Source organism: Rattus norvegicus, chromosome 5 (assembly GCF_021556685.1).
Source record: "Rattus norvegicus strain SHRSP/BbbUtx chromosome 5, alternate assembly SHRSP_T2T, whole genome shotgun sequence".
In the NCBI taxonomy this organism is placed as follows: domain Eukaryota; kingdom Metazoa; phylum Chordata; class Mammalia; order Rodentia; family Muridae; genus Rattus; species Rattus norvegicus.
In genome coordinates, this window is record NC_141538.1 from 142063671 (window position 1) to 142076135 (window position 12465).

At 45.6% G+C, this 12465-nt stretch overlaps 1 protein-coding gene across 27 annotated transcripts in view; it reads left to right on the top strand.

Moving 5' to 3' along the window:
* The window catches only part of Rhbdl2 (rhomboid like 2), a 45164-nt gene that overhangs the window by 9360 nt on the left and 23339 nt on the right, over positions 1-12465 (top strand). For 7 of the 27 annotated variants that reach the window (XR_015619553.1, XR_015619554.1, XM_087548332.1 and 4 more), the window contains 3 exons: positions 3316-3404; positions 3822-3987; positions 8737-8895. Coding sequence is in view for 17 of the 22 variants with exons in the window: in XM_087548332.1 (XP_087404458.1) it covers positions 8775-8895 (121 nt within the window). In the remaining 5 variants the exon portion in view is untranslated. 27 annotated transcript variants of the gene reach the window in all.

Below are 12465 nucleotides of genomic sequence, written 5' to 3' on the forward strand. Positions count from 1 at the left end.
CCTTCCTTCCTTCCTTCCTTCCTTCCTGTCTGTCTGTCTTGGATGCCCATTTAAAAGTCTTATGGCCAGGGGCTCATCGGTTAAGAGCACACATATTCAGTTCTCAGAACCTGCATTGGGAGGCTCACAACCTCTGGCAATTCTAGCTGTAGGAAATCCCTGAGACATTGCACTCATGTACCCATGTCTACCCCTAACTGTTAAAAATAAAAACAAATCCTTAGGGGCTGGAGAGATGGCTCAGAGGTTAAGAGCACCGAGTGCTCTTCCAGAGGACCCAGGTTTGATTCCCAGCACCCACATGAGAGCTTACAACTGTCTCTATCCTCAAGATCTGACACCCTCACACAGACATACATGCAGTCAAAACACCAATGCACATAAAAACAAATTAAAAATAAAAATAAGGGGGTTGGGGATTTAGCTCAGTGGTAGAGCACTTGCCTAGGAAGCGCAAGGCCCTGGTTTCGGTCCCCAGCTCCAAAAAAAAAAAAAAAAAAAAAAGAAAAAGAAAAATAAATCTTAGAAAAAAAGAAGCTTGGTGTGGTTGTCGCCAGTTTTAATCTCAGCACTCCAGGGGCGAAAGCAGAAGGACCTCTGTGAGTTTGCAGCCAGTCTAGACTCCTGTGTGATTTCTAGGCCAGGCAGGACTATACAGAAAGACCCAGTCTCAAAAAAATACAACAAAAATAAATAAATCCACGAAAGGCATCTCGGTAGGGAATGGTGGTGCATGCCTGCAATCCCAGCATTTGGGAAGTGGAGGTAGAAGGACCAGAGTTTAAGATCATCCTTGGCTACACAGAGGGGAGCATGGTCTATATGAGATCCTGTTTTAAAAAACGGGGGAGGGGGGAGGCTGGAGAGAAATTCTAGCCCTGAAGAGGCAGACAGGAAATCTCTCTGGGGCTAGTTAGCCAGCCAGCCTAAACTACCATCAAGCATCCCAGGTCCCAGTGAGAGATCCTAACACACACACACACACACACACACACACACACACTAACACACACACACACACACACACACACACACACACACACACACACACACACAGAATCCAAGGTGAACAACTCCTGGGAATAGACCTTTGGTCTCCCCACACAAACACATGCATGATCCATGTGTGTACCAGCATGTACTATGATACACATATATACACAGAAGTGAAAATAGTTGGGAAGAACACATATTGATTTTCTTTCTTTCTTTCTTTCTTTCTTTCTTTCTTTCTTTCTTTCTTTCTTTCCTTCTTTCTTTCTCTCTCTCTCCCACCCTCCCTCCCTCCCTCCTTTCTTTCTTTCTTTCTCTCCCACCCTCTCTCCCACCCTCCCTCCCGCCCTCCTTTCTCTCTCTCTCTCTTCCTTCCTTCCTTCCTTCCTTCCTTTCTTTCTTTCTTTCTTTCTTCCTTTCTTTCTTTCTTCCTATCTCTTTTCAAGACAGGGTTTCTCTGTGTGGTTCTTGGAACTTGCTCTATAGACCAGGCTGGCCTTGAACTCAGAGATGCCTCCCAAGTGCTGGGATCAAAGGCATTGTGCCACCACCCGACTACAGATTTCCTTCTTAAATACTGACATGATGTCAGAGTTTCTTTAGTCCTGTGCGCTGGAATGCTAGCTCGGTCAAATCACTTAAATAATGTTATCTACTTTTGGAAAAAATTCGGGAGTGCCTTTCTCAGTGTACATGTGGCAGCTTTGAAAGCTCAGTCATGATCAGTGTGGATGATGATGTGTTAAAGATAATACAAGGTCCAGGATGGAGTCCTGTGTCCTCTGTAACGGTGGGTACTTTTAAGAAATATTCATTAGGAGCTCAGCGGTTAAGGGTACTTGTTGCTCTTAGGGGACCTAGTTTTGTTTCCCAGCACTCACATGGTGGCTTGTAGCCATCCATAACTTTAGAAGATCTTATGCCCTCATCAGATCTCTGTGAGCACCTGGCAGGGAAAACACTCATACACATAAGATTAATCAAACAATTGTTTGTTTTAATTTTGTGTGTATATGTGCCTGAGTTTATATTTGTACATATACCACATGTGTACGGGAGTCTATGGAGGTTAGAAGAAAGATCACATCCATTGAAACTGGAGTTATAGACAGTTATGAACACCAAGTGGTGTTCAGAACCAAGCCCTATCTTCTGTAAGGGAAGCCAGTCCTCTTAACTGCTGTAGCCTCTCCCTCCCCTCACCCTTTTTCTGAGACATGGTCCCTAGGCAGTCCTGGCTGACCTGGAATGTACTACGTATGTTTGGCTGGCTTTGAACATCCATTGACTCGCCTACCTATGCCTCGCAGGTGCTGGGATCACTGTGTATCACCCACCCCACGTGCAGCTCAGCCGTATATGCTATAATCACTACTACTAATTTACCTAGGTGTGTGCACCTACATGATGTGTTAAGTAGCTCTTGGAGGAGCTTAGGGCCCCAGGGAACCGACTTCGCAGTCACCAGGAATGCAAGCTTTGGTGTTTCCTTCGCTTTACCTGTAAGTGGATACAATATCTTCAGCACAGGGTGAATGGGAGCATCTCCCCAAATAGCAGAGTAGGAGGGACTCTGAAGACTGGAGGAATCATGATAGTCTTTCAGTGGAAGTAACACAAACATACTATTGTGCATACCACCCAAGCTCTGATTCCTAGCCCTGAACCACAGCCAGGGTGGTGGAGTTCATGGAAGGAGCTTTGAGTGCACAGTGAGCCACGGAGAGGCCTGGGGAAGCAAGGCTCCTTACCTTAGTTGCCCTCTCTAGGGAGGGCCAGTGGGCTTCGCCTCCAGAACAGAAACTTTTAGAGATGGGACTTGTGAAGGCATTTTTGTCCTTTAAAATCCTTTGTCTATTTATTTCAAGTTGTGTGCTCATACAGGGAGCAAGAAGAAAAAAGCCACAGCCACAAACCTATAATACTGAAAAACCAGTTCTTAATTTCAGTAGCTAAAAAAGCGTCCTTTCAGGCCATGGCCACAGAGAGATCCCTGCAGGCTCTGGACCAAGGCATAATGATGGTTTACAGTGTGATGAAGGAGACTGTTAATCTCTGTGGCTCAGAAGCCCAATCCCTGGCCTCACCAATTACCCGGGTTGCCTAGCAACGCCACCAAAAAACCTCCCACTAGGCCCAGCTGGGCAGCAAGTGGGTGCACCCAGTACAGACTGCTTGCCTCTCTGGCCACATGAAGGCTGTGTTCAGCCCCGGGGAGGGACTCGCCTGGTACTGGTGAAAGGGTGGATCCAGCTTCGTGAAAAAACAAAACAAAACAAAACAAAACAATTCAGCTGTTTAAAACCCACTTGTTCCCTGCAGTTAGGAAACAACATAAGCGGATGGCCAAAGTGTCTTCCATTAACGAAGAGATGTCCACAGGGTGTTCTCCCAGCATCCTCCTGAACTAGGTAAAGAAGAGACGGTGAGCCTGACTTAGTCTTTCCAGTCCCGAGAGAGAGAGAGAGAGAGAGAGAGAGAGAGAGAGAGAGAGAGAGAGAGAGAGAGAGAGAGAGAGAGAGAGAGAGAGAGAGAGAGAGAGAGAGAGGTGAATCCTGTTCTTGTGTGGGCACTTGTGTCCACTTGCTGTCCTTGTGGTAGCCAGGTCAGTGATGGGAATTTCCAGCCCTAGCCTGGCTTGCATGGTGACCTGAAGATACACTTCCATTTAGAATTTAGAATTCCCTGAGTTTGGGCTGGGTCTGTGTGGGCAGCCAGAGGGAGGAGATAAGGTGAGGTGTGTGTGTGTGTGTGTGTGTGTGTGTGTGTGTGTGTGTGTGTGTACATAATCAAAATGAAGATGTGCACTTCCATAACGTGTGTTCTAGAAAATGCCAAGGAAGGGGCTGGAGAGGTGGCTTAGAGGCTAAGAGCACTGGCTGCTTTTCTGAAGAATCTGGATTCAATTCCTAGAACTCACATGGTGACTCACAACCATCTGTAACTCCACTTCCAGGGGATCGAACACCCTCTTCTGTCTGCCACAGGCATCAGGTATGCACAGGTACACAGACATGGAGGCAGGCAAAACACCTGCACATATAAAATAAATTTTAAAAAAAGAGAAAGAGGGGTTGGGGATTTAGCTCAGTGGTAGAGCGCTTGCCTAGCAAGTGCAAGGCCCTGAGTTCGGTCCCCAGCTCCGAAAAAAAGAAGAAGAAAAAAAAAAAAAAAGAGAGAGAGAAAGAAAGAAAATATGGAGGAAGGGACATATCCAGGAAGTTTGGAGTCAGAAGTCCCAGGTTCCCTCCCAGCCTTACTGGGCTGGACCTTGACTGTGGGAGCCTGAGTTTCCTTATCCAGGAGATGGGGTGGCAGTGCCCTACTTTTCTAGGATGCTTTCAAGCTGGGCAAGGTGGCTCACACCTATACTCCCAGCTTTCAGAGGCTGAGTTAGGTCACTGTGAGTTCAAGGTCAGCCTCAGCAACAGAGTGAGGTTCCCATTCAAAAACACAAAACAAAACAAGAAAACAGCCAGGGGGATGGCAAAGTAGTTGTGGAACAATCATGAAGAGTTGAGTTCAGGTCCCTAGAATCCACGTGAAAAGCTGAGTATGTACCTGTGATCCCAGGGTTGGGGAGCCAGAGATGGGGGTCCCTGGAGCTTACTGGTCAACCAGTCTTGCTGAGACTCTAAATAACAACAACACAACAACAACAACAATAGCCATAAAAGACACCATATGTTGATTCTAGCCTCTACATGTACACACATATGCATTCGCCCCACCCTCCCCTCTCTCTCTCTCTCTCACACACACTTACACACACTCTCATACACAGTCTCCAAACAAACAAGAAAGAATGCTCATAACTGATGAAACCAATGTCCACTGGAGCTAAACATGGATGCTGGGAATATTGCTGTCTTGGCCCCCTGTCAGCCATCACAGCCTGATGGCTCTACAGATCTAGGCTGACAACTTCATGATGGCAGAACAGTGATGGTCTGCATGTGTGCAGAAGATATTAGCATAGATATAGCATAGAAGATATTAACATTAACATAAGACTAGGAAATGTTAATAAGTGAGGGCTGGAGAGATGGCTCAGTGGTTAAGCGCACTGACTGCTCTTCCAGAGGTCCTGAGTTCAATTCCCAGCAACCACATGGTGGCTCACAACCATCTGTAATGAGATCTGATGCCCTCTTCTGGTGTGTCTGAAGACAGCTACAGTGTATTTATTATATACATAAAGTAATAAATAAATCTTTTTTTTAAAAAAAAGGACTAGGTGATGTGTGGATTCAGTCCTATTACCTATTCGTCTTAATTTCTCCTTTTTTCTTACACCCTTCCTTTCTGTTTACATTTTTAAGGGGTGGGACTTATTTTGGCTTACAGTTTCAGGAAGGATACCACTTTTCATGGTTGGAAAGACATGGCCTCAGGATCTTGAGGCATCTGGTCAATTCCTCAGTCAGAAATGGAGAATGGACAGGAAGCGGGGCTAGACTATCATTCCTCAAGACTCCCCCTATCCCAGGCATGGTGGTGCCTGACTTAAATCTCAATACTTGTAGAACAGAGGCAGGCAGATCTCTGTGAGATCAAAGCCAGCTTGGTCTCTATAGCAAGTGTCAGGCCAGTCAGGGTTAAATAGTAAGATATTGTTTTGTTTTGTTTTTGTTATTATAAATCTAAGCAAATGCACAAATTTAGGTCACACTTCAACCCTAGCCACCTAGGGCAGGGGAAATGGAGGAATCAGGCATGCTTGGTTTCTATAATAGGAGGTGGTCCTTGCTGCCCACTAAGAAGAGATTTAGGGGGACTAGAGAGGTGGCTCAGTGGTTAAGAGCACTGACTGCTCTTCCAGAGGTCCTGAGTTCAAATCCCAGCAACCACATGGTGGCTCACACTTGTTTATAACTCCATTTCCAGGGGACCCAATGTTACAAAGACATGCATGCTGCCCAAATGCACATAAAAATAAAAATAATAAGATATATAGGGGTTGGGGATTTAGCTCAGTGGTAGAGCGCTTGCCTAGCAAGTGCAAGGTCCTGGGTTCGGTCCCCAGCTCCGAAAAAGAAAAGAAAAAAAAGATATATAAAACAGAGAGATTTGGAATTCCCCAAGAAAGTGGACAATTGCCCAGTGTTATCAAAGGACTTTACTGGAAGTCCTTGACTTCGAAAGACTAAACACATACAGTTTGGTATTTTATTGACAGTCGCCTGTAGCCTGAGCCTGTGTGAATGAACATGAGTTGAAAGACTAGTTTTCCTGGATAAACTTTTATTTATTATGTATTTTCTGTGATTTCAGTAGTGATAGCCTTTGCTTCTTGTTTGGGGAGCAGAAAAGACTCCCAGTGGCTGGGGACACATCTCAGCTGGTGGCATGCCTAAGTAACAAGAGTCCCAGAGTTTGATCCCCAGCATCATAAACTGGGATGGTGGCACTGCCCATCTTTAATTGCGGCACCTGGGAAGTGGAGATGGAGGAGCAGATATTCAAGGCCATCTCTGCCTACTTAGGGGGTTTAGGACCAGCAAGGCTGGTGATAGAAAAGAAGAAAGTTAAGGAGGCCTGAGAAAGTGAGGTTTGGTTTTGGTTTTTGTTTATTCTTTTTTTTTTAAAGATTTATTTATTCATTTATTATATGTAAGTACACTGTAGCTGTCTTCAGATACACCAGAAGAGGGCATCGGATCTCTTTACAGATGGTTGTGAGCCACCATGTGGTTGCTGGGAATTGAACTCAGGACCTCTGGAAGAGCAGTCGGGTGCTCTTAACCGCTGAGCCATCTCTCCAGCCCGGTTTTTGTTTATTCTTATTGTTGTTGTTGTTGGTGGTGGGTTTTCTTCAGCCTCAAATAAAAGTTTTGGATGGAGTGGGGTAGAATATCAAATTCAGTGATGCTTTGAATGTCTGATATTCGTAGGTCCACTCTGTGTGTCTCTTAGGTACAGGAAGAGCTTTGGAAGTTTTAAGTGCCACCCACCATAGGAATTAGTCTTCAAGAGAGAGATGAGGGGCTAGGGAGATGGCACAGTCAGTAAAGGGCTTGCTGTACACATTAAAAAGCCAGGTGCAGTGGAGACAGTGTGTCATCCCAGTACTGGGAAGAGGGGTAGGTTAATCTCTGACGATCATAGCCAGCCAGCCTAGCCAAATCCAGGGAGATGGAGAGCTAGGGAGATGGTTCGCCATAACAGCCTCACCAGCTGAGTTCAGATCCTTGGAATCCAAGAAAAGCCAGATGGGCTGGTAGGTGTCTGTGATCCCAGCAGAGTCCTCTGGAAGCTGGAGTTTGCTGCACAGCGGTAAACAAGAGACATTGCCTCAAAAACCAAGACGGAAAAAGAGAATCGACACTCACGGTCGTCCCCCAGCCTCCACATGCACACTGTAGCATGTCCACATCCACACACACAGATGGGTACACACACAGAGACACAAACACAGACGCACATTAAGTAAAAAAAATTCAGGGCAATTTTTAAAAATGCAAATCAGTAGGGTCAGGTGCCATGGTGCATGCCTTTAATCCCAGCTTTTAGGGACGCAGAGGCTAGTAAATCTCTTGAGAGTTTGAGGCCAGCCTGGTCTACATAGGGAGTTCCAGAACAGCCAGAGTCACACAGAGAGACCATCTCAAAGACCAAAACAACAAAAAGCAAAAAAAGATAGCTGGAGACATAGCTCAGTGAGAGAGCACTCACCTATGTGAAGTCCTGGGACGAAAGAAAGAAAAGGGAAGGAGGGAGTTTCATAAGAGACCCTGGATGTCACCAAGGGATTTTCTTCCCCAGCCACCTTTCAGCTGCCTCAGTTCACCACATGTTACATAATATCTCCTGAAGTCACAGGTCAAATTACAACCAGAAAGTTTTAAGTGACTCCATTTCAGCCCCTATATAAGTCTAAAAGCAAAGGTACAAAGTTATTTCTGAAATAAATTGTCTGAGAAGAATTAATATTCAGGTTTAACAATATTCAGCAGTACTAATGCTCAGCAGTGCTAATGCTCAGCAGTGCTAATGCTCAGCAGTGCTAATGCTCAGCAGTGCTAATGCTCAGCAGTACTAATGCTCAGCAGTACTAATGCTCAGTTGTACTAATGCTCAGCAGTGCTAATGCTCAATAGTGCTAATGCTCTGCAGTGCTAATGCTCAGCTGTACTAATGCTCAGAAGTACTAATGCTCAGCAGTACTAATGCTCAGTTGTACTAATGCTCAGCAGTGCTAATGCTCAGCAGCACTAATGCTCAGTTGTACTAATGCTCAGCAGTGCTAATGCTCAATAGTGCTAATGCTCAGCAGCACTAATGCTCAGCAGTGCTAATGCTCAGCAGTGCTAATGCTCAATAGTGCTAATGCTCAGCAGCACTAATGCTCAGCAGCACTAATGCTCAGCAGCACTAATGCTCAGCAGCACTAATGCTCAGTTGTGCTAATGCTCAGCAGTGCTAATGCTCTGCAGCACTAATGCTCAGCAGCACTAATGCTCAGTTGTGCTAATGCTCAGCAGTGCTAATGCTCTGCAGCACTAATGCTCAGCAGCACTAATGCTCAGCAGCACTAATGCTCAGTTGTGCTAATGCTCAGCAGTGCTAATGCTCAGCAGTACCAATACTCAGCAGCATTAATAGTCAGGAGTAATAATACTTGACAGTGCTAATAGCACTGAGGTCCTAAGGACGAAAAGAAACACTTGGTTAGTTAGATATGTCTCTATGTATCTCTTAGTAAAGTTTTGTTTCCTTTTTGTATTTATTTGTTTGGGACAGGTTGATTTTGAACTCCTGCCTGACACACAGGCGAGTGCATGTGTGGAGGTCAGAAGACAATTTACAGAGTTGGTTCTCTCCCTCCACCCACTGGGTCCCAAGGATTAAACAGTTCTTCAGACTTGGCAGTAAGAGTAATTCATCTGAGGAATCCTACTGGTTTGTTGTTGTTCTTCTTTTTTCTTTTATTGTTTTGTTCTATGTGTCTGGGTGTTCTGCCTGCACATATATATCATGTGTATGGTGCTGCCTTCAGAGGACCCAAGAAAGTGCCAGACTGGAGCTATAGATGCTGTGAGCCTCCTTATGGATGCTCGGAATCAAACCTAAGTCCTTTGGAAGAGCAGCCAGGGCTCTCAAACACTGAGCTGTCTACCAGCCCTTATTTGGTTATTATCTTTAAGGCAGCTACTTTAGGTAAACAAGCAGAGTCCTCCCCTTTCCAGGTGAAGTCCCAAAGGAAGAAAGTGCTTTCCATATTTTAATTTTTTTTTATTTTTTTTATTTTTTGGTTCTTTTTTTTTTCGGAGCTGGGGACTGAGCCCAGGGCCTTGCGCTTCCTAGGTAAGCGCTCTACCACTGAGCTAAATCCCCAGCCCCCCTTAATTTTTTTTTAAAACAATGTTTTACCTTTGAGACAGTTCTACTAGCACAGATCTCAGACACTGAAGTTGTAGCCCTTCTGCCTCAGCCTCCTAAGTGCCTGGGCCACCACATCTGGCTCATTCCCGCCACACACACTTTAAGGGAGGGGTTCTAGGAATCAAGTCCCTATTGTTAGGCTTGCCCTGAAAGTGTGTTTACTGGAGGAGCCACCTTGCTGGCTCTTTGCTTTTGAGATAGTCTTGCTATGTAGATCAGGCTGGTGGGAGCTTTCAATCCTCCTTGTCAGTCTCCAGAGAACTGGGATGACAGGCATCTGTTAGCACCTGTGTTTTTATTTTTGTTAGAGGATGTTGCTAGCTGGGATTGTTGGTGTGTGCCTATTTAGAAGGTTGAGGAGGAAGTTTCCCTGGAGAACAGCTCATTGTAAACCAAAGGCCGGAGGCCTCCTAACTGCCCACCCAGTTGTTCCCATGGGCAGGGTGAGAACATTTCACAGCAGTGCCATCCCATCATCCCATCTCTCTCACTGTCTCTCTCTCTCTCTCTCTCTCTCTCTCTCTCTCTCTCTCTCTGAGTGTGTGTGTGTGTTTGTGTGTGTGTGTCTGTGTGTGATGGTGTGTGTGTGTCTGTGTGTGTTTGTGTGTGTGTGTTTGTGTGTGTGTGTTTGTGTGTGTGTGATGGTGTGTGTGTGTGTGTTTGTGTGTGTGTGTGATGGTGTGTGTGTGTTTGTGTGATGGTGTGTGTGTGTTTGTGTGTGTGTTTTTGTGTGTGTGTGTGTTTGTGTGTGTGTGATGGTGTGTGTATGATGGTGTGTGTGTGTTTGTGTTTGTGTGTTTGTGTGTGTGTGATGGTGTGTGTGTGTGATGGTGTGTGTGTTTGTGTGTGTGTTTGTGTGTGTGTGATGGTGTATGTGTGTGATGGTGTGTGTGTGTGATGGTGTGTGTGTGTGATGGTGTGTGTGTGTGATGGTGTGTGTGTGTTTGTGTGTGTGTTTTTGTGTGTGTGTGTGTTTGTGTGTGTGTGATGGTGTGTGTATGATGGTGTGTGTGTGTTTGTGTTTGTGTGTTTGTGTGTGTGTGATGGTGTGTGTGTGTGATGGTGTGTGTGTTTGTGTGTGTGTGATGGTGTGTGTGATGGTGTATGTGTGTGATGGTGTGTGTGTGTGATGGTGTGTGTGTGTGATGGTGTGTGTTTGTGTGTTTGTGTGTGTGTGATGGTGTGTGTGTTTGTGTGTTTGTGTGTGTATGTGTGTGTGTTTGTGTGTGTATGTGTGTGATGGTGTGTGTGCGAGTGTGTGTGTGTGTGTGTGTGTGTGTGCATTTCAACAAGGACTAGGCAGTAGAGACTGGCAGCACTTTAGGAGGTGAATCATGCCAACATGAAAGGAAACGCCAGGAACCCTCGTTATCTTTGCTTAATGACTAATGCAACAGTCAGAGCAGTAAATATCCACTTGAGCTACACAGTCATGGAGTGAACAGACAATTGGATAACTGTGGGTGCTTTTGTATCTCAGAGAGACTACCACATGCTGAGATCATTGCCACCTGCTTTGCCTTGAGGGCCAAGCAGGTTTTGTTAGGCCTCTGAAAATGTTGCTTCACTAAAAGGGGCTTCCAGCCAGCTGTGGTGGCATGTGCCTGTAATCTCTGCATCTGGGAGGCAGAGGCAAGAGGATCGGGAGTTCAAGACTAGCCTTGGCTATATATCAAATTAATGGCAGCAGGGGACCCTGGGCTATAGGATACATTGTGCCATAAAACCAAAGTTAATTAATTAATTATAATTGTGCTTCTACAAGGTGTCCAGACCCCATGGAATTTATACACAACCTGTACCCAGGCAAGGGCAAAATGAATCACTTTAGACTAGACTTGCTTTCTGAGGCCCTACATACGGAAAAATGGATATGATGTATGCTGTAAAACAAACATAACCTAAAGCCTGGCGTGGTAGGACAAACCTTTAATCCCAGCCCTTGGGAGGCAGAGAAGGCAGATCTCGTGAGTTCAAGGACAGCCTAGCCTACATAGCAAGACTGTCAAAAAACAAAAACAACAACAATGACCAACAACAAAAACAACTGAAAATTAGAACTGTCATAAAATGCAGCATCCAGGACTGGAGAGATGGCTCAGTGGTTAAGGGCACTGGCTGCTGCTCTTGCAGAGGACCCAGCTTTACTCCCTAGTACCCACACAGTGGCTCAGAACCATCCGCAACCCAGTCCCAGGGGACCCAATGCCTTTTCCTGGCCTCTGTGGGCACCAGGCATGTCTATGGTGCACATAGATCTATGCAGGTAGATACTCATACTAATTCTTAAAGAAAAAAAAAAGGCAGCAACCCCATATTTGGGTTGCTTATGCCTTTTAATTTTTGTAAATAGTTCTGCATTTTACATCCTTGGAGCAGAGTTTTGTGGACTCACTCAAATGTCTTTGCTGGGTAGAATTCTAGAAGTATCTTTTATATTTAAACCTTATGTCACCATTGTGTATGTGCCATGATGTGCAGGTGGAGGTCAGAGGACAACTCTGCAGTCAGTTCTGTCCTCTCTCCTTTGTGTGTGCTCTAGGGGTTGGACTCAGGTTGCCAGGCTTGTGTGGCAAACTCCTTTATCCACCAAACCATTTCAGCGGCTGGTTTAACATCTTGAGAGCCTCCTGACTGCCTTCCAAAGGCTTCGTAAGTTTGTGCCTCACACACTAGCCTCATTTCCATATAGCCTCCTCCGTATGGGGTCATCAGTCTTCTTCACAGTTGCCAATGTACTTGACTGCACTGAGGAATTCAGGCGTGGGAGAGATCAAAAGGCGTAAGAGGATTTGCAGAGTGGTTGAGATTTGGAAAGGACACCTGCGAGTGTCTTAGGTTCAGGTGATGGATATGATGAGTCAGGGAGAGGCAGACAGGTAGGGAGGTCCAAGCAGGATAGCCTCTGAAGAGAGGCGAAAACAAATGGCTTCTGATGGCTGGTCTGTTGTTCCAGCCGTAAGTAGCTAGGATTCTGTATCAGAGGTCCTCAAAGCAGTGCCAGGGAAGATGGTGGACATGCGTGCATAGCCTTGGCTCCTCCGTGTGGGCTTGGTATCTTTTCATCCCGGGGCGTGCGTACAGGCA